The 21,684-nt window shown below is 38.7% G+C and overlaps 1 protein-coding gene across 2 annotated transcripts in view; it reads right to left on the bottom strand.

Moving 5' to 3' along the window:
* Nucleotides 1-1,533: 1,533 nt before the first annotated feature.
* NDC1 (NDC1 transmembrane nucleoporin) overlaps nt 1,534-21,684 on the bottom strand; it is a 57,664-nt gene continuing 37,513 nt past the window's right edge. For both annotated transcript variants that reach the window (XM_088835310.1, XM_055403032.2), the window contains exons 15-18: nt 21,106-21,169; nt 20,292-20,392; nt 7,713-7,873; nt 1,534-4,049 (exon numbers count right to left, since the gene is read on the bottom strand). In XM_088835310.1, coding sequence (XP_088691436.1) covers nt 3,986-4,049; nt 7,713-7,873; nt 20,292-20,392; nt 21,106-21,169 — 390 coding nt within the window. In that variant the 3' untranslated portion in view covers nt 1,534-3,985. The remainder of the gene's footprint in view (nt 4,050-7,712; nt 7,874-20,291; nt 20,393-21,105; nt 21,170-21,684) is intronic.

Consider the following 21,684-nt stretch of genomic DNA (forward strand, 5'->3'; position numbering starts at 1 on the left):
TGGAAGAAAAGCTATAGCAAACCTAGACAGCATATTAAAAAGCAGGGACATCACTTTGCCAACAAAGGTCCATATAGTCAAAGCTATGGCTTTTCCAGTAAGTCATGTATAGATGTGAGTTCCATAAAGAAGGCTGAGTGCCGAACAATTGACGCCCTGGAATTGTGGTGCTGGAGAAGACTCCTGAGAGTCCTTCGGACAGCAATGAGATCAAACCAATTAATCCTAAAGGAAATCAACCCTGAATATTCATTGGAAGGACTAATGCTGAAGCTCCAATACTTTGGCCACCTGATTCAAAGAGCAGACTCCCTGGAAAAGACACTGATGCTGCAAAAGATTGAGGGCCAAAGGAGAAGAGGGGAGCAAAGGATGAGATGGTTAGATAACATAACTGAGTCAATGGACATGAATTTGGGCAAACTCTGGAAGACAGTGAAGGACAAGGAAGCCTGGTGTGCTGTAGTCCATGGGGTCGCAGAGTCAGACACAGCTTATTGACTGAACACTTCAGACTTACTAAAATCTGAAGCTCTGGAAAGGGGGCCCAGTTATCTGTGTTTTAACAAGCTTTCCACGTGGTTCTGATGCATGCTAAATCTGACAACTCCTGAGCTACGATAAACCCTTTTCACAGTGTGATTCTGAGATCACTGCTTGGAATCGGCTACAAACTACACCTCTTAGAAACCAGTCCAGACCTCCTGAAGCAGAATCTGTACTAAAGTGGAGCGCAGACTCTGTACCTCTAATGAGCACTCCCTGTGAGTCAATGCTTGTGATCCCAAGTTTCCAATGCCACTGCATTTGATTATAAACTCCTAGAGGTCAGGACTGTCTTGTTGACAGGTCAATTTGTTTCCAGTAGCTGGGCTGAAAGAGGCATTAGGTGAGTATTTTTGGATGATTATCTAGCTCCACATTAAAGCACCTATCACTACAGCAACTGCCAAAGCTGCTTAGGGCCATGACTGAGAACTCTTAAGGTGGTAATGTGCTGTGTGCCCCACTTCCCCCTCAAAACAATGATTTTGCTCATTTTAGAATGGTGGTCAGCAGCTTTTTAAGAATAGCTAGATTATTAACTGATGAACTAAAGTCCTCTTTAAGCTATTTGGGGCTAAAGAAAGATAACTATGAATTGGGATAGCAAACAGGGAAAGCTGAGGGCCTTAGTTATAGTACCTCAACTACCCTGAGGAGAAATTCAGGCTAATTTAAGTAAAGTTGACAGACATCACTTCTAGCCTGGGGGAATATGATCCATTCAGAAACGCTATTCTGGCAAGAAAAGAAACCTCTATTAAGAAATGGCTTTCAGCACCTGCATCCTCGAAGAAAGAGGCTTTTAGAATGTAGGCTCCTCAGAGTTACCATTACAGATCACCCACCAGATGAGTCCAGTCAGAGGCAAAAGCTGATTTCCCAAGGCATGTTTCAGGTTTTATAAGTATCGGCTCTGAGACTGATTAAAATGGCTAAGGAAACACATACACACCAGAAATTAAATAACTGATCTCACAGATATGCATATTTCAACTAATAGTCCCATTTCTAAAGACTGGCCATTTATTTTTCTACCCAATTCAGTATCAGTGATATACAAAAGGATATAACAGATTATCATATTTACAGGAAGACAGAGAACAACGACCAAGGAATAAACCCAGCAAAATAACGAACTGTTGCTTGTCCATGTCCACTCAACTATACAAGTTTTTTTTTGTTTTTTTTTTAATTCTAGGACACTTTCCCAGTTCTCTAGGAAAGAAGTTACATGGATTGATACCTTCCATAAGGGTCAAGAAAACATTACAAGAGCTGATACAATCACGTTCTGTACTGACAGTCAGAAAACACTTTTAAACACCCTCTAATTTTCAGGCCAAGGTCAACATCATCAGTGGGCTCACAGGCAGGATGTGACTTCATCAAAGGAAACGCTTCTCACGTCCTGCTGGCATTCCTAAGATCCTCCTTCCTGCAGACAGGCAAAGGAGCTCTCTTTCCTAACAGGTGATCAAGCCATACCCTACTCCAGCAGACGGGATGTAGATTATCAACACAATGAGGAAAAGGAACTGATTTCCTTATCTACTAAATACAATCCAGATTTGGGGAGGCAGTTCCAGATTTCCACCAGGCAACACTGTGTGAACTGTATTGAGTACAAGGCATGTTATCTTCAGAAAAAATAGGGATGAACACCTCAGAAATTTTCACATTGCTCCTCAAATATAGTTTGCCCAAAGCACATGGGAAATGACAGGAAAAAAAAAAAAAAAACTTAAAACAAAGCCAGACATTTTATCCGAGTAAGTCAGAGTTTAAATTCTTTATGCAAGCATAAGGGTAAAAGTTCTTTTCTCCCAAAATGCCTCAAACAGGGGCAGCACGGAGAATGGAATATAAAAAGCTCAATGACTAAAACATGGAACTCAACGGTTTCTGGTCATCTGTAAGTAACTTCTACATTCAAAATTCAACTTTTACATTCAAAAAACAGATCAGATCCACTTCAGATGCCAAAAAAAAAAAAAAGGCAATAGCCTACATACTCCAAACACTTGACAACTGGGAAGCTGTCTCATAAAGGCCAGCAGGATTCATTTATAATTTGGCATGTGCTGGCTGAAGGGGCAACAAATAAGTCAAGATATAATACATCAAGTAATCAGACAAATGGTAGACATATACACCACATTAAAGATTCATATACAGTTCTGTGCTGACTTTAAAGAAAAAATTAGGGGACACTAGAGGGAAAACGGGAAAAGGATTATAAGGAAGTATTTCAGTCCAAAGCTAGTCCAGTGAATGTCTACCAGTAGGATTTCCAATCTTTCATCTCCAAAGTTGATCTAATAAATTATAAAATTACCTAACTCACTTTCAGGACATACAACATACTCCTAAGTACACTAATCCCTCTGACATTTTGGTTTCACTTGCCACCTGATGACTAAGTTGTTTCTGGGTGTAAAGATGTTCCTAATATATTTTAACCAGCCAGTTAACAAAGGGAAGGTTGCTCCCCTGTGAGGACAATAAGCTTTATAAAATAATTTGATCTAATGCAAGATGGGGAGAGTCGGGGGGGAGGAAAGTTTCCTGGTTTTCTTGCAAAACTTTTTCTCTCACTTGAAAAACCTGGCAATCATTACTCAATGTTTTGTTCCAGAAAAAGAAAGCAAAAACTAGCTGAGAAAATACCCATACACATTGTGTACTAGCATGATACAAAATAAATTCATAGATGTCGGTCAATTATCTTTTGAAAACCAAATGTGAACGTTTCATCTTGTAACTTAAGAGTTGAATTTTTCCACATTCCTTTACATAGAGTTAGCATCTGTAAATTGAGACTTCTTTTTGACAATCATGCAAATTTAATTTGTCTCCAAAAACAAAAACACAACCTAACAGATTAACAAAATATGTCCTTTAGACAGCATTTTCTGTGACTTTTTCTCCACTGTTGCCCTTTTTATCCTTTAATAAACAGAAACTACTACAAAAAAGTTTACGCATTTTGAGTTTACAGAGAGCTAAACTCTCAGAACGATTAAGAAGGAAGACTAGATCAAGTTGACCTGTTTTACCTTCTGAACTGCCTCTACTCCTCTCAAAAGTAAATTCTAAATATTTTCTAGTTCTTATTATTAAGCTGCATAAGCTGCAAACATTTCTACTGCCATAGAGGCGTCTGTAAAATTGAATAAAGATTTTATTATGAAAAAAAAAAAAAAGATTTTATTATGCCACACACACAAAAAGCAATCGGTACAGAAAAGGCAGTTTTCAGTTTTTCTGTTGCGAATTTCTTTCCATGATTTCTCCCATTAAAGTATAGTTTTCAAAGAAACCACCACGACAAAGGAAGCATCTAATTAGTCCATTTTCTTCTGATCCAAGAATGCTGAACATTTACTGTCCCATCTGTAGTTGTATCAGCAGTGTAATGAACACAGTTTATATTACTTAACTATTCTTTGAACTCCAAGAACTGCTGAAGTCTCTTCTGATGTTCTGCAGATGCTTGCACAGCACTAAATGAGACATAAATTCAAAGCATAAGCTTTATTTTACATTAAGCATATTAAGTGAACCACAGAGCACAGAGTCAATATTTTTCAAAACAATTAAAAATGAATAGAAATCTTCACTTATTTAGTACTTCTGAAAAAAGCTGGATGAAAATCCTCCTTAATCTAATGAGAGGAGGATGTGCATTGAGCAACAGCATGCTTCTACCTTTTAAAAGCCCAAAGAAAATTAAGGCTGACAACTGAAGGCATCAACTGTAACCTGCTCTGCTGTGGAACCTGCTGTGCAGAGTTTCAGGCTGTGCAGTAGATTTTTCTGGATTTTATTATTTTATTTAAACCAGATTCCAACATTATCTTTGAGTTGTGGAGTATATAAATTGCCTTAATATAAAATCCTTTAAACTAAGATGTTTGGATAAAATACAATAGACTCCACGAATCGTTTTCAAAGGTAACAGCTTGGTGGTTTAGATTTACTTTTCCCTTTGAACGTAAGTTCTGTCTTGGATGGGGAAACTGAGTTCTCTTCCCACCCTCACCCCTACAAAAATACATTACCTTGACAAAAGTGAGGCAAATATATACTGAAACTAGTATAAAGCTTTCTTTTAAACTTTTAGGCAGAAATTGAATACAACGAAAGATTCCAGTTTTCTAGTTGTTGATAATACTGTATCCTGACTGAGTAATAATGGAGAAGAGAATGGCAACCCACTCCAGTATTCTGACCAGAGAATTCCATGGACTGTATAGTCCATGGGGTCACAAAGAGTCAGACACGACTGAGCGATTTTCACACACTGAATAATAAAATTCCAGGTAACTGAAGGTTGCCACTTTTAAAAGTGTCAAAAGGTTTAGTATAATAATTTTGCTACAAAATATCCTAAAATACCTTACACACTTTACATCTCTGCTTTCCTAAACCATGCAGCTGCTACTAACTGAACCACCTCAAGTGTACTTTACTATTCAGACTTTCCCTTGGTGCCAGGGAGGCTGTCATCTCTAACTAAATGGCTCTGAATTTTTTCAAACGCCAAGTCTTCTCTTATGATTTCCTTTTGATTTTTATTCTCAAGATTCCCCTCTGCCAGTAGGCACTGTACTTACTGTTGTTGCTCAACTCTAATCGTAGTCTTCCTCTCAAATTTTAATGTTTTTGGTTGGAAAGTCAGTAAATCAAACTTGTCTAAATTAAGAGTAAACAGATAGCAAATGAAGGTCTCCAATGTGTAACTGGTCTATGTTAGTTTTCACACCTCAAGTGTTTACTTCATTTGTACCTGGTTCTCAGAGGTGAAGCTCTGGGGAATGAATAAACCAGGTATTAAGAGGGGCTTCCCTGTTAGTTCAGTTGGTAAAGAATTTGCCTGCAATGCAGAAGACCCTGGTTTGATTTCTGGGTCAGGAAGATCCACTGGAGAAGGGATAGGCTACCCATGCCAGTATTCTTGGGCTTCCCTTGGGGCTCAGCTGGTAAAGAATCCTCCTGTAATGTGGGAGACCTGGGTTCGATCCCTGGGTTGGGAAGATCCCCTAGAGAAGGGAAAGACTACCCACTGCAGTATTCTGGCCTGGAGAATTACATGGACTGTACAGTCCATGGGGTTGCAAAGAGTCGAACGTGAATGAGCAACTTTCACTTTCATACAATAATAATAGTTGTTGTCACAATAATATATAATGTATGTGGGCTTTACATATGTATGATCCCATTTTATCTCTATTAACAGCAAATGAAACGAAGTGGGACGAATAATATACCCTTTTCATGGCAGGAAAAACAGTATCAGAATGGTTTTCAGAGGTTTGTATATAGAATTCTAGGGTCTGAAAAATTTAGAGTCTAATTTCTGGTTCTGCAACTTACTACCTGTATAAGTTACTACCTGGAAGTTACTTAAACCAATAGATAACTTGTCCACAACTACAACAGACAGTAGTGTCATCAGACATATCACCAAACACTTTAATTCCAAATCTAATGCTTCTACTATTACCATTCTGTCCAATATTTGCACAAAACAGTCTTTACTGGCCTCATCTATTTCAGTACATATATAATATATGGCTCTACTCAGAGAAAAGAAACTAAGGCAGAGTTTCATTCTTACAGTTTTTTTAATAATCATCTATCTTCTTTTCTTATGGAAGAAATCTATTTTCCCCTTTTCTTCCTGTTTCGGTTGTATCATCAATATACATCAATCATCATATGTACTTCATTATCTGAATTCACTGAGAATTTTCTAAGAGTACCTTCCATCTTGTACCTTACATTTATACCTTAAACCTTACAATTTACATCTTGGAGGGAGTCTAGTGTTGTATAGGGTAAGAAGGTGGAATCTTAAGAACAAGAAAGACCTAATTTCAGGTTTATGTTCTAACACTGACTTGACGGTGCTATCAGGCATGTTCTTAAACTCCTTGAGACTCAGTTTCTATATTATACAATTATGATAATCTCTACATCTCACAGGCTCTTTGAGAAGAATAAATGAAAAGTGCTAAGTGTATTGTCTAGAATCAGATCAGATCAGATCAGATCAGTCGCTCAGTCGTGTCTGAAGAATAGCACTGTCCAAAAGAACTTTCTGCAATGATGGAAATGTTTTATACCTAAGCTGTCCAGTAGAGTAATCAGTAGCCATGTGTAGTTATTGAGGACTTGAAAGGTGGCCATTGTAACTGACAGACTGGATTTTCAATTTTATTTAACTTAATTTAAATAGCAACACGTGGCTATCATATTAGAGACTGCAGATCTAGAAAGCACTCAATGAACATTTTTTTTCTGGTTTGTTTTTAAACAAATGAATAAACTTCTTAAGGACAGAGGGTTACCTACAGCTTTTCTGTATTCCCACACAGAACCAAAGTGTTCCATAAACTTGCTGCTGTGGCTACCTTATGTATGTATATAGTATGTTTTATGTATTTGCCTTACAGAAGTAAAAGGAAATACACTACTGTTTCTAAAAGCAACTAGTTTGAGGAAGTTCTAAACCATTAATTGCATACAGAAAAAAAACAGAACAATCTCATATCTTTTAAAGTTTATTTATAATTATGATATACGTAATTTAGTTAGTAAACTAGTATCCCTTACACTGCCTAGCTAGATTATTTCATGAAAAGAAAGCAGTAAACATCAATGAAACTAAATATACACAGGCTTGGCATTTGTGGTTTTCTTTCTGGTTCCGTTGCTGAAGGTGTTATGATCTGTTGCTGTTTTTCCAGCATGATTCACAAAGCACCAAGGACTCATTTATGGAATATTCTGTTCACCCCAAGTCTTGGTTTGCTAACCAAGATATAATAACAGAATTATTTTTAATATGCTTTTCTGGAGAGTATTCATTTTGCCTTTTTTCTCCCTTAAGGTTATTTTAGGAATTTAAGAAAATAATATATAATTACATTTGCTGCTTTTATAACTTTCTATCCTCTTTTTTTTATCCATCTGAAAGAAGGTCCCAAAACTTATACAACAGGCCAATTTTTAAAATGCAAATATTAAATCTAAATCTAACCTGTTACTTCCCAGTAGGAATCAAGAAGGTCCCAAAAAAACCACTTTCAATTTATGAGCCTTAATTCTTATGCCTGTTTTTCAGGGGAACTCTTAAAAGTGAATAGAAGAGGTAAACTTACTTCAGATGTTCACCAAATGTGGTAGTTATCCTATAGATGGCTGTTTTCAGTGATGCTCTAAACGCAAATCTTAATGTTTTATAGGAGGTGTCCACCAGGCTTCCTGAAATTCGAGGTGGCTTACTGGAAGCATGAGGAAGCTTGAAGTACTTGTCAACTGACTATATCAAGAAAAAAAGGAAACATATTAGTTCAGACTATCAAAAAAGCCAACTCAGTGCAAGGATTAAAGAGATTTCACTTCATATAGATAGCTACAGAGATAACACATAGACATATAATAAAGTATTTATTTTGGATCACAGTCAAACTGTCTGAAAAACAGCGCAGTCAACGTTCTGCTACTTCACCAGTTACAAGGGAAAAGTCCACACCCATTCTCTAAAAAGCAGTTATATACTTTTACAGCCTTGAAAATTCAAAAGTGGGAAGTGAAACACAGATGTCCTACTCTGCTTACGATGCATGACAGGTAAGAATACCTTTATTATGAATCTCAGCCCTAAAAAGATCAAACTTTATACTTTACTTAAGTAGGGTTATTTACAAAACTAGCTTATCTTCCTTTTCAATTCTAGATGATAAAGCATCTATACGTAAGAATAGGTAGGGAGAGAGAACTCACAAGTGAAACCGATTTCATTTACATACTTGACAATGTAAGAAAGAGATTTAAGTATAACTTTTAAAAGCCAAAGGTAAATATTATAATTTTAAATGCTGGGAAGCCCAAGAATATTGGCATGGGTAGCCTATCCCTTCTCCTGCAGATCTTCCCGACCCAGGAATCAAACTGGGGTCTCCTGCATTGCAGGTGGATTCTTTACCAACTGAGCTATCAGGGAAGCCCCTTTAAATGCTATAACTATATTAAGAGAAGGGAGAAGAGAAGATTGAGAAGATAACTGTGTTAATCTACTGCAGCAAGTATAATGTCTAAGGTGACAAGAAGCAATAGCATAAGTCTATTATTTATAGTTACGGATGTAAACACCAAAAAAGTACCTAAGACTCTAGGTAAAATGATTTCTGCCATTATGTTTTTAATTTCAAGAGTTATTTTATGTCAATTAAATGATCCTTTTTATTTCAACATCCTATTTTTGTTTCCAGGATGCAATACCCTCTTTTATTTCTGAGGATTTTTGTGGGTTTTGTTATATTTGGGGGCTTATTTTTGTTTTAGAGTTTCTTTTCCCTCTGTACTCCACTTGGTCTCTATCATCTGTATTGAAGACTTCCCTCGAAACATACCGATCCTTGGCTCATGACTGAGACATAGGACCTTCTAAAGAGCTGGACCAAAAGCTCTGAGTACTAGAAATTACTGATAACAGCTTTTGAGTACATGATTGGGGATTACCAACAACAGGTGATCTGCATGGATTTTTTTCGGCGGGGGGTGGGAGTGGGGGTGGTGGTGCGTGCAGGGTGGGGAGGGTGAGTGCCCAAATCAGTAACTTTAGGTCTTTCTTCTTGATTTGATCAGAGTTCCCAAGGAAGAATCTTCCAGTACCCTCTCTGGAAGGCCTGGTTCCCAGTGCTCAGGGAAGCTGAGTAGGTAACAGAGCTATCGAGCACACCCTAAGCTTTTAGTAGAGTGCCTACAACTATGAACTCTCCCAGTCCCGACAGCCGTGCTCCACTCTCTCTAAAGAATGAAACTTAACTTCTGGAATGAGGGAGAAGCACCTCGGAGAATCTAGGGCTCTAGCTGGGTTTCACCAGCTCTCATACAACCTCCTTGTTTTGCTTTCTGTCCCTCAGGCCTTGGTCCCAGAGGTACTTGGTGCTCACCCCACTACCACCTTCACATTTGCCTCTGGACTCTGCTAAGTTAGTCATCTCAACCATCTGCTCTCCAGCTTTGAAAACTTTGTTGCTGTTGTCTCCTCTCCTGTTTATGGATTTATGTCTTTTTAAAAGTACTTTCATTACAGTTTAGCAGAGTTTAGGGGGAAGGAACAAGATCTGATGTGTGTGTTCAGTCTGTCACAGTAACTGCAAGTCCAGTAATTTATTCTTTCAACAGAAACTTGTAAGACTGATGCCTGAGACTGGGGCATGCTTGAGATACTTTCAGGCAGTATGGAAGATAGTATTCAGTGACATACTTAAGTAACATTAAGTAACACACTTAAGTAACATTCACAATCAGATCAGATCAGATCAGATCAGTCGCTCAGTCGTGTCCAACTCTCCGGGACCCCATGAATCACAGCACACCAGGCCTCCCTGTCCATGGAAACATTATTTCCTTTTCAATTTTTTTATAAACCTAATTAACCCTCAGTATACCAGCAAAATAGTCACCATTTTCACCTGGATTCAGTGGACCCTTTTTATAGTCTTTTTACAAAAAATTTACAGAAATAAGAATGACAGGATAATGTAAAATAACTTTAAAGCAATATAAATAAGATTATAAACATAGTTTCCAGGTTTCAAAGATATAAACATCTGAAGTATGAAATGTATTTTGAATGCCACTAGCTGCTGGTGGGCTGCCGTCTATGGGGTCGCACAGAGTCAGACACGACTGAAGTGACTTAGCAGCAGCAGCTGCTTATCAGCTACCATGAACAAACCTGGCATATATCCATCCTATAATACTGATTTCAAATTGAAGATTTATCTCCAACAGACTCTAGCTTATCATTATTTCTGGTTCTTTTTCTTGCATCTGCACCATCAAAACACAATACTTTTAAAAACTTTTGACAGTTCATAATTTTGTTGCAAAGTTCAGCCATCTTTTTGTACCCCAACTGTGCAAAACATTTTCATTCTTAGGTTTATAAAGATGAACTGAAATGATCAATCACATAAAAAATTATTTTATTACATGTGACTTTTTTTCATTTCAACATCAACTATCACCTTTGTATACCTTCAGCATGCATCCATTTAAGAATCATATAAATTTCTAGAGTGCTGTGTCTCTGCATGCATCGTCTGATTTATCTAAATAATTATTTACCATATGGGCAATTTTCTCCTTTTTACCAGAATGGGTGGAAAATATTTTAAATCTGAATTAGCAACTGTATTCATTGAAAGCTTAAAAAAAACTATAAAGATGTTTTTTCAGACTATTTATATACCTTTTCTTGAAAGATGATGCAATACTATATTATTTCATCATTTTTCTGTTTTCTTACTGGTCTTTTTACCACAATTGGAATAACTGATGAGTAATGATGAAATAATTCCTAGGATGATCAAATAGCAAACTGTTTCAAGACACTGGAAATGTAAAATAAATCACTAGGATTCCACAATGCATCTCAGATTTTAAAAGGGTCGAAAGGGTAATTGTAAAGGAATGAATTTTGTTTTCTCTTTGTTCTTTAAAAGAACTCTAAGAAAGAATGAAGTCATAAAATATCAATCCTTACAAATAACTGGAATAGCTCAAAAAAATAAATGCCAAAACTTAAATTGGGTCCAACAGACCCTAACGTATAGAAGTTACATTGGGGAAGAAAGTCTCAGTATGGAGGTGATGTGTCCTTAACACATTTCTAATCCTCTCTAATTTCCTTTCACAACAAAAGGACAAGAAGGCTTCAGGTTCAGGGACTTCAGCAAAAAGAGCTTAAAATTACTGTCTTTTCTCTTTCATTGTCTTCTGCTCGATACTGAAATCCAAAAAGCCCTGATATGACAATAAAGCCTAACCTAAGCTGACGTATCCACTTAATCAGCTGAACTGAACTTAATCAGCTATGAGATTAAACAAGTGTCTATTGAGCATTCATTTTATGTACTGGTTCCTGCCCTCAAGACTCAGATCACACAACCGGAATCTCAAATATCTAGTTAAGAATTATCCCAAACAATGAAAAGAGTAAGTGGTGAGTACAATACACCACTGAACAATATAAATATATTCTGGGAAAAATAAATTCTATGAAGGCCTCACTTCGGCCCTAACAGAAGCCTAAAGAGGGGCTGTACTATGGAAACAGGCACGTTTTGCTCATTTATATTTAAACACAGTAGCATATGCACAAAGGCCACATAAACAGAAAACTCCAGTTGCTCTTTCCTGATTATTTATCTATCAACGTCATTAACAAAAGTCTGCCATGCAGAGCCTTGAAAGTCCCTGGTCTCAAGGATCCTACTTATAACCTAGTTAAAAAGAGTTCTGCTCCACTAAAGCCAGAATCCCAAATAAATGTTAAGGATAAGAGTGGACTCTGTTACCAGAAATCATGACTACAGATCAGAGTTTCTCAAACTGAGCCCTACTGACACTCTGGACTGGGCTGTTCTTTCCTGTGGGGCCTGACCTGTGCAGTGTAGGCTGTTCAGCAGCATCACTGGCCTCTATACAACATATGCCGTAGCATCCCCCATTGTGACAATCAAACTGTTTGCTGCTGCTGCTGCTGCTAAGTCACTTCAGTAGTGTCCGACTCTGTGTGACCCCATAGACGGAAGCCCACCAGGCTCCCCCATCCCTGGGATTCTGTTTGCAGACACTACCAAATACCTCCTGTGGAACAAAATCATCCCTGGCTGAGAACCACTGCTACAGAATAATAACAATATCAGAAGATGATAATGATAGCTAAATTTATTGACTGCAGTTATTTTGTGCCAGGAACTCAGTTAATTGTGATATATATGTATATCATCTCATTTAAATAATAAAATAATTTGCTAACAAAGCCATGTCTGATAACCACTTGTTTCATTTAATTATTTATAATAATAGTATCTGCTATTTATTGCATATATTATACTTGCCAAGAACCATTTTAAACTCTTCACAGATATTATTTCTAACCCTCATAATATTCCTGCAAGATACTATTTTCATTTTATAAATGAAGATACTGATCTCAGAAAACTTTAATAAACTGCTCTAGTCACTCAGAAAGCAGTGCAGCCCTGGGCATCTGTCTGACACTGTCACCCAGACTACTTGCTTACAGTATTGACAGCAGTACTTTCTTTTTAATCTTTAAAAATCTTTTCTCCTGTACAAGAATTCTGTCATACAGCAAGGTAATAGTGACAACAAAGTAATAAGAGCTAACTAACATTTTCTGAGTGCTTAACATAAGCTAGGGTTTCCCAGGTGGCACAGTGGTAAAGAATCTGCCTGCAATGCAGAAGACATGGGTTCGATCCCTAGGTCAGGAAGATCCCCTGGAGAAGGACATTGCAACTCACTCCAGTATTTCTGCCTGGGAAATCCTACAGACAGAGAAGCCTGGAGGGCTTAAGTCCATGTGGTCGCAAAAGGTCGGACACAACTTAGCTACTACAACAACCACAACAATAACATGGGCTAGCCACCCTGAGTGCTTTAGTATGAGCTAGGATTTAAACACAGGTAGCTCTGCCTCTCGGAGAAGGCAATGGCAAGCCACTCCAGTACTATTGCCTAGAAAATCCCATGGATGGAGGAGCCTGGTAGGCTGCAGTCCGTGGGATCGCTAAGGGTCGAACACGACTGAGCGACTTCCCTTTCACTTTTCACTTTCACACATTGGAGAAGGAAATGGCAACCCACTCCAGTGTTCTTGCCTGGAGAATCCCAGGGACAGGGGAGCCTGTTGGGCTTCCGTCTAAGGGGTCACACAGAGTCGGACACGACTGAAGTGACTCAGCAGCAGCAGCAGCAGCTCTGCCTCTAGATCTCACGCTTTGGCTCTTCTAACCTGCTACAGTCAATATTAAGAAAGGACCCTTTTTAAAGACTATATAGACACACACACACACACACACACTTAGATAAATAGCTATGTAGTGGAATTCCATGGGACAGTAACTGTTCTCCATCCACTGATGTAGGAAATAATTCCATGAATTCAATAATGCTTTTAAATGAATATATATTTCAATTAACCAAAACAGTATATAGAAACCTCTAAAAAATTGCTGTAACTATGTCAGACAAACATTAACTATTCAGATGACAGCAGTGCATGTATGGATTCATGAACCCACTGTAATATTTGGATCTCCCAGGATGGCTTGGCCCACTATTATTAGGAGCAACTGTCCTAGGATATCCATCCCTCCACTCCTTGCCCTCTGAATGGTTTGAAGAAAGAAAGGCTCTCCCTTTTCTTTCATATTTTGTCTTTAATGATTCAGTAAAATGGCTGAAGTGATTGACAGTGAAAAGTAAAGCAAAAGAACAGAATAGTTCCATATAATTGTTCTTTGTGTACATGTGTGTGCTCGCTTGTGTCCAACTCTTTCCAACCCCATGGACTGTAGCCCACCAGGCTCCTCTGTCCATGGAATTTTTCCGGCAAGAATACTGGAGCGGGTTGCCTTCTGCTACTCCAGGGGATCTTCCCAACCCAGGGATCAAATCTGAGTCTCCTGCATTGCAGGCAGATCCTTTATCACTGAGTCAACTGGGAAGCCCCGCACACAACTATTCCTTAGTAAATCCAGAAGCCTGTATTTTATAACTTGCCTTAAATTACAGAGATACTTAGAACTTATTTTTGTTATTAAGAGCAAGAATCCCTTCTACATCAAAGAATATAAAGCCAAAAACATACAACAGGACTCATATGAGTCACATGACATCCCTGTCTTACAAAATGAAGGGGCTTGTGACTATTTTAATTAACTCACATCAGAACTGTCATTTAATTCAGGCCCCAGAACAGAAGCCTTCACCCATCAAACCAACCATGAAACTATCCAGCTGTCATCCAACAAGCATTTAATAAATAAGTACCTGTTATTTGCCAGGTACCAGGTCAGATGCTGCTGCTGCTAAGTCACTTCAGTCGTGTCCAACTCTGTGCGACCCCACAGATGGCAGCCCACCAGGCTCCTCCGTCCCTGGGATTCTCCAGGCAAGAACACTGGAGTGGGTTGCCATTTCCAGAAATTAGACAAGGTCCCTGACTCTACTCATGTCTGACTCATTGCAACCCCATGGACTGTAACCCATCAGCCTCCTCTATCCATGGAATTCTCCAGGCAAAAATACTGGAGTGGGTTGCCATTTCCTTCTCCAGAGGAATCTTCCTGACCCAGGAATCAAACCCGGGTCTCCTGCATTGCAGGCAGATGCTTTACCAGTTGAGCCACCAGGGAAGCCCCCTCCCTACTCTGACTAGAGACAATAAAAGTAAACAGAAAATGAAAATGCAGTGTAATAAAATGATGAAACGGGGGTTACAGGCGGAGCCAGAGAAAACGAGAAAAATGTGTTCTAGTCAAAGAAAGAGAGAACAGGCATCACGTATAGAGTCAGAGTTAGGTTAAAGAAAATAAAATATATTTGGGGCAGGGGTAGAGAAACAGAGTAGTCCATAGTGGTTATGAGACTAGAGGGCTTATGGGAAGAACTGGATAGTGGCTGAAGTCAGAATGAAGGGTCCCTGTTAAGTCCCAGGAGCAAAAGGCCATAGTAATAATTCAGGTCAGGAATGCCAAGAGCCTGAGATGAGGCTGAAGTAGGAGGGATGGGCAAGAGAAAGGATTCAGCTCAGTTCAGTTCAGTCGCTCAGTCGTATCTGACTCTTTGCGACTCCATGAATCGCAGCAAGCCAGGCCTCCCTGTCCATCACCAACTCCCAGAGTTCACCCAAACTTATGTCCATCGAGTCGGTGATGCCATCCAGCCATCTCATTCTTTGTCATACCCTTCTCCTCCTGCTCCCCGACCCTCCCAATATCAGAGTCTTTTTCCAGTGAGTCAACTCTTCGCATGAGGTAGCCAAAGTATTGGAGTTTCAGCTTTAGCATCAGTCCCTCCAATGAACACCCAGGACTGATCTCCTCTAAGATAAACTCGTTGGATCTCCCTGAAGCCCAAGGGACTCTCAAGAGTCTTCTCCAACACCACAGTTCAAAAGCATCAATTCTTCAGCACTCAACTTTCTTCACAGTCCAACTTTCACATCCATACATGACCACTGGAAAAACCATAGCCCTAACTAGACGGACATTGGCTGGCAGAGTAATGTCTCTGCTTTTTAATATGCTGTCTGCTGCTGCTGCTAAGTCACTTCAGTCGTGTCCGACTCTGTGTGACCCCACAGACGGAAGCCCACCAGGATTCTCCAGGCAAGAACACTGGAGTGGGTTGCCACTTCCTTCTCCAATGTGTGAAAGTGAAAAGTGAAAGTGAAGTCGCTGAGCCGTGTACAACCCATAGTGACCCCACGGACTGCAGCCTACCAGGCTCCTCCATCCATGGGATTTTCTAGGCAAGAGTACTGGAATGGCTTGCCATTGCCTTCTCCGAATATGCTGTCTAGGTTGGTCATAACTTTCCTTCCAAGGAGTAAGCGTCTTTTAATTTCATGGCTGTAATCACCATCTGCAGTGATTTTGGAGCCCAAAAAAATAAGTCTGACACTGTTTCCCCATCTATTTCCCATGAAAGAGAAAGGGTAGGCAGGCAGTATGGGATTGATCCCTTAGAGTTTTGCCACGTGGGTGCAACTGAAGGACCTGGCAACTAGGAGGTAAGGGAATTGGTGACAAAATGGCTGAAGGGACAGATTATAAGGTGTAACCTGGATAAGGAAAGACGTATGTATAGCCAGGGGGGGAGCTGAAAAACAAAGGAAGTAAAAATACTAGCAAAGACAAAGAGAGTGTACAGAAGAAGCAAAGGCATAAAAGGCTGTGCGTGGGGGAGAGAGGGGCTCTTACACAGGCCACAGACCTATGGATAGAATTCAGGGGCCATGAACTTTGGGCTAAAAATGACATGTTTATTTTTACTAAGCTCTAATTAAAATTTAGCAATTCTTTCAATTATGAAACAGTAAATCACAATAGCAATAGTAGTTCCTCTATCTTTGCCACCAACAGGAATCATCAATATTTTCATCACACTAGTGTGATTATCTTTAAATCCCATTCATCTTCTTGTTACTTCAAAATTACAAGTTAGACCCACTGATGCTCACTCACCCAGTCGTGTCTGACCCTTTGTGAGCCCTGACAGGCTCCTCTGTCTGCAGAATTCTCCAGGCAAGAATACTGGAGTGGGTTGCCATTTCCTTCTCCATAGACCCACTGATAGACCTTGTTATTTGATGTATTAATGTATCACAAACTTAACACTTTCAAAATTATATTCTAATATAACTGATTTCCTTTCTAATCTGAAAGACTTTATATTTTATGTATTTATTTTTCCCATTATTCTGGGAAAAAGTCCATGGGCCTCATCAGACTGCTAAAGGGATCTCTGGCACAAAAACATTCAAGGACTCTGGCTTAGAGGTTAGAATCCTGGAGTTTTAAGCTTTGGAGGTGGAGAACACACAGGCCGATGAAGCCTGGATGACAGTCGAAGGCTGAGACTGATCAGTGTGTAAAAGACTAGCAACAGAACACTCTCTGACATAAATCGCAGCAATATTTTTCCAATCTGTCTCCCAGAACAATGGAAATATAAACAAAAATAAATAAATGGGACATACTTAAATTCAAAAGCTTTTGCACAGCAAAGGAAACAATACAAAATGAAAGACAATCCACAGATTGGGAGAAAACATTTGCAAACAATGTGACCAATAAGGGATTAGTCTCCAAAATTTACAAACAGCTCGTGATGCTTAACAGCATCAAAACAAACAACCCACTCAAAAAATGGGCAGAAGACCTAAATGGACATTTCTTCAAAGAAGACATACAGATGGCCAAGAGGTACATGAAAAGATGTTCAACCTGGTTAATTACTAGAAAAACAAAACTACAATCTCACCATCTCACACCAGTCACAGTGGCTATCATCAAAAAATCCACAAACATTAAATGCTGGAAAGGGTGTGGAGAAACAGGAACCCTCCTACACTGTAGGTGGGAATGTAAACTGGTATAGCCACTCCGGAGAACTGTATGGAGATTCCTTAAAAAACTAAAACTGGAGCTACCATATGACCTTGCAATCCCACTCCTGGGCACATATCCGGAGAATAACATGATCCGAAAAGATACATGCACCCCAGTATTGACTGCAGAACTCTTTACAACAGTCAAGACATGGAAGCAACCTAAATGTTCATCGATAGAGGAATGGATAAAGAAGATGTTGTACATATATAAATGGAACATCATTGAGCCATTAAAAAGAATGAAATAATGTCATTTGCAGCAATATGGATGGACCTAGAGACTTATTGAGTGAAGTAAGTCAGAAAGAGAAGAAATATCATATGACATCCCTTATATGTGGAATCTAAATGATACAAATGAACTTACTTACAAAAGAGACTCAAGAGACTTTGAAAATGAGCTTATGGTTGCCCAAAGAGAAGGGGAAGGGGGACTTAGAAAGTTTGGGATGAATATGTACACACTGATATAGTTAAAATGGTTAACCAACAAGGACCTACTGCATAGCACATGGAACTCTGCTCAATGTTGTCTAGCAGCCTGGATGGGAGGGGAGTTTGGAAGAGAATGGATACATGTACATGTATGGCTGAGTCTCTTCGCTGTTCACCTGAAACTAGCACAACATTGTTTATTAATCAGTTATTCCCCAGTACAAAGTAAAAAGTTTAAAAAAAAAGTGAGAAAGTCAAAGTGTAGACACTGATTCACTCACGACACTCAACCTTGGGATATGGGGTAGAAAGACTGCAAGGTAGTTTGCAAAATCTGATGACTGTAGACCATGACCAAAAGGGCGACTGTGATGTTGTCTTGAGGAGAACAGATGCCACAAGCCTCGCACAAGGAGGGGTTTTTGTTCCATTTACCACTTTCCAAACTCTCAAAAATATACCTTTGCCACTTTCTCCTCTGCCCCTCAAAAGTATTTTCCATTCAGCTCCTGTTTCAAAGTAAAAGAGCTTGAGCCTTCAACAAATCTGTAATTCATACTTTCCTAATCAAAGGTAAGAATGACTACAACCAAATAAATTTGCTTTCCTTATCATACCTAGCCATAATCAACTATGAAGAATTACGAGTTGTGATGGTGAGGAGGTGAGAAGAAAGTAATTTTGGTGAAGAATACCTCTAGAGCAGTAGAGCAGTGTGATCCTTGTGAAATCAACTGTTTCAACCAGTATTTTTTAAAAAATGAAATAGAGTGGAAAACATTAGAATGAAGCACAAAATAAAAGGTAAGCACTGTTCTAAGAATCTTTTATTTGTTACATACACACATACACGCCTCTATATTCTGAGTCTAATGTACTACATATCATAGTCTAAAAAGTTTGAAAGTTACAGTTCTAAAAGTAGAGCAAAATAAAAGTCCAGCAGAAGACAGTAGACAAGTTCGGAGACTGGATCTGCAGCTTTCCCTGAGGTCTATTCCACTGCTAATGCCCTGCAGTGAGATCACATTCATGTCCCAGCTCTGCCACTAAGATGTGTGTGAGATCTGAGGTAAGCCACTGCACTACCAAGCCCCTTTCATGTGTAAGACAGGGCCAAAACATCTCCACTTTACTTCACAAGATAGACTTGAAGTTCAAAAAAATAATGATATGAAATCACTCTGTAGACTAGGGAACATTGTACTATTGTTTTACTTTAAACTATACAACCAGAGTGATTAAAAAAAAAAGCTACGCTACGAGTAGCAAAGATATACCCATAATCATGGTTACCCTAATGTGCAGTTAAGCCGAATAGTAAGCCAAATAAGCCAAATAGTAGAAGTTGTGGAAATAGTAGAAAATTCTTTCTTTACAGTAAGGTAGTTGGGAAGTGAACCCAAGTAATAAAGCTATCCACGGCTATATACATGTCTCAAATAACATACATGAGAAAGCAGGCACAAAGAGGACAAAGTGACGAAAAAAAATCACTGGTTCTGAAGGGTAAAACATTCTAAGAGGTAAAATGAATTGAGATCTGAAGAAAGGAAGAGCGAAGCTTGTCTTCTCTCATATCTTAAATTGCTTCCCAAGACCCAAAGATGCACCAGTTGTTATCCCTCAAACCTAGTTCAGAAATACTTGCTCCAAAAAACCTGTACACCCAAGCCCCTACCTTTAAATGTCCCCAGCCCTCAGTGTTTATACACCTCATCTGTCACAGAACTAATAATACAAGGCAGTGAAAACGTATCACCCAACATGAAGTCAGGAAAGGCAGCCTAATGAAAAACAAGAAGCATATATTTTATTTTTCTTCCTTTAAGCCTAGGACTAAAAAGACCTGTTAGTTTAAAACTATCCACCCAGCCTCGTAGCAGGAATCCACTGGTCCCAGCTCTATCTTCTTAAGCCTCTAGTCAATAAGAACTTCTGATTTACACAGGTAACTTAACTACAGGTCACTTTCAAGGGCTACAAATTATGTAAGGATGCAAACCTATAGTACTGAACAGAATTCCAGTATCCTAAATAACCTGATTAAGACCAGAGGTATGTCCTACAGGTTTAATATACCTTCTCCGTTACAATAAAGTTAACACTTATAATTGAATTAAGTCTGTCTTCCTAGTCTGTCTTAGACTGTAAGTACCTGACCGTGAGAACAGTACCACTATTTTGACTTCCAACGTGTTTTTCATTACTCAATGTGAAATCTAAGAAACAAACTGAAAAAGCTAAGCAAGGGGAGAAGACAGGACCTCTGCTTCCACCCGACCCATATATTGCCTACCTCTTGCAGCGTCAACAAAGTATTAAGAATAGCTGGTAGTGTGGTCTGGACTACGCCAAATCTATCTTCTGTAAATGATGCTGCTACTAAGTGAGACAGACCTCGAGGGGAAAAGAAGAAACAAGTTAAAAGTGAATCAAAATTAGGCAAATCCACTTGTAATACATCTATCTGAGGAAGAATTAATATTCTGAATGTATAAGTCTAAATAAAAAAGGGAGTAATAGAATAGAAAAAGAGGCAAAGGGGATGGAAAAGGTGCTCAACTGCAATAGTCTTAAATAAGATGAATCTGACTTATGTTCTAATAGAAAAAAGTTTTTTAAAATAATACTATGTTTGGCAATGATAAAGGCTAAGAAAACAAAGCCTGATAAGGGGACAAAGTAAGGATACTTTTCATAGGGTGGTCAGGAAAGGCCTCTCTTAGGAAGTATCATTTAAACATTGAGAAGGCAGTATCTGTAAGATGAAAAGAAATAGTTCTTTAACAACTAAACCTAAGCTAAATATGTTTAAATATATTAAGCAAGTTACATCAACATAAGGCGATGGTTAAAAAACAATCTATTTTTTTTTTGAAGTAGAGAAAGAGACGCAAGAACCCCAGGCTCGGTTTCTCCACTTATATAAAGGAAAATCTCTATATTAAAATAAACCTAAATAAGAAAAATTTATCTATATAAAACAAACACATAAAAATGTATCTAAAAATTCAAAGATTGAGATCAAAGTCCAGAACTGATCTTTCATTAAATACCTCAATATTTAATGAATAAATAAATCATTGTTGCAGCTCACTGAGACTACTTACCTTCTAATGCCCAAATATGCATTTGGGCATCTGAAAATACAGCCTGAATGGAGGCCTCTGGGTGCTGAAATACAACAAAAACATTTAAGTCAGTTGCCCAGAAATAATCATTTCATCTAATCAACCATGTAGACTAAAATAATAAAAAATTCACAGCTGCCTCTTAAGAGCTAAGACCTGAAATTCTTTACACATTATGATTTAACTGCAATAAAGCATTCTGCTACAACTTACTGTGTGACCCTGGCCAAGTATCTAAATCTCTATGTGCCTCAGTTTCTCATTTAAAATAAGTTATATTCCCTCAACCCACCTCAGAGGATTAACATATAGATCATTCAAGAGAATAGTTGCATGCATGCTCAGTTGTTGTGTCCAACTCTTTGCAACTCCAGGGAGTGTAGCCCACCAGGCTCCTCTGTCCATGGGATTTTCTAGGCAAGAATACTGGAGTGGGCTGCCATTTCCTTCTCCAAGGGATTGAACCTGCCTCTCCTGCATTGCAGGCAGGTTCTTTACCACTGAGCCCCCAAGGAAGCCCAAAGAGAGTGGTTACGAATGCTTTTTAAAAAAAAAAAA

The sequence above is a fragment of the Moschus berezovskii genome, chromosome 4 (assembly GCF_049115385.1).
Source record: "Moschus berezovskii isolate FMDL1 chromosome 4, NW_MosBer_1.0, whole genome shotgun sequence".
In the NCBI taxonomy this organism is placed as follows: Eukaryota; Metazoa; Chordata; class Mammalia; order Artiodactyla; family Moschidae; genus Moschus; species Moschus berezovskii.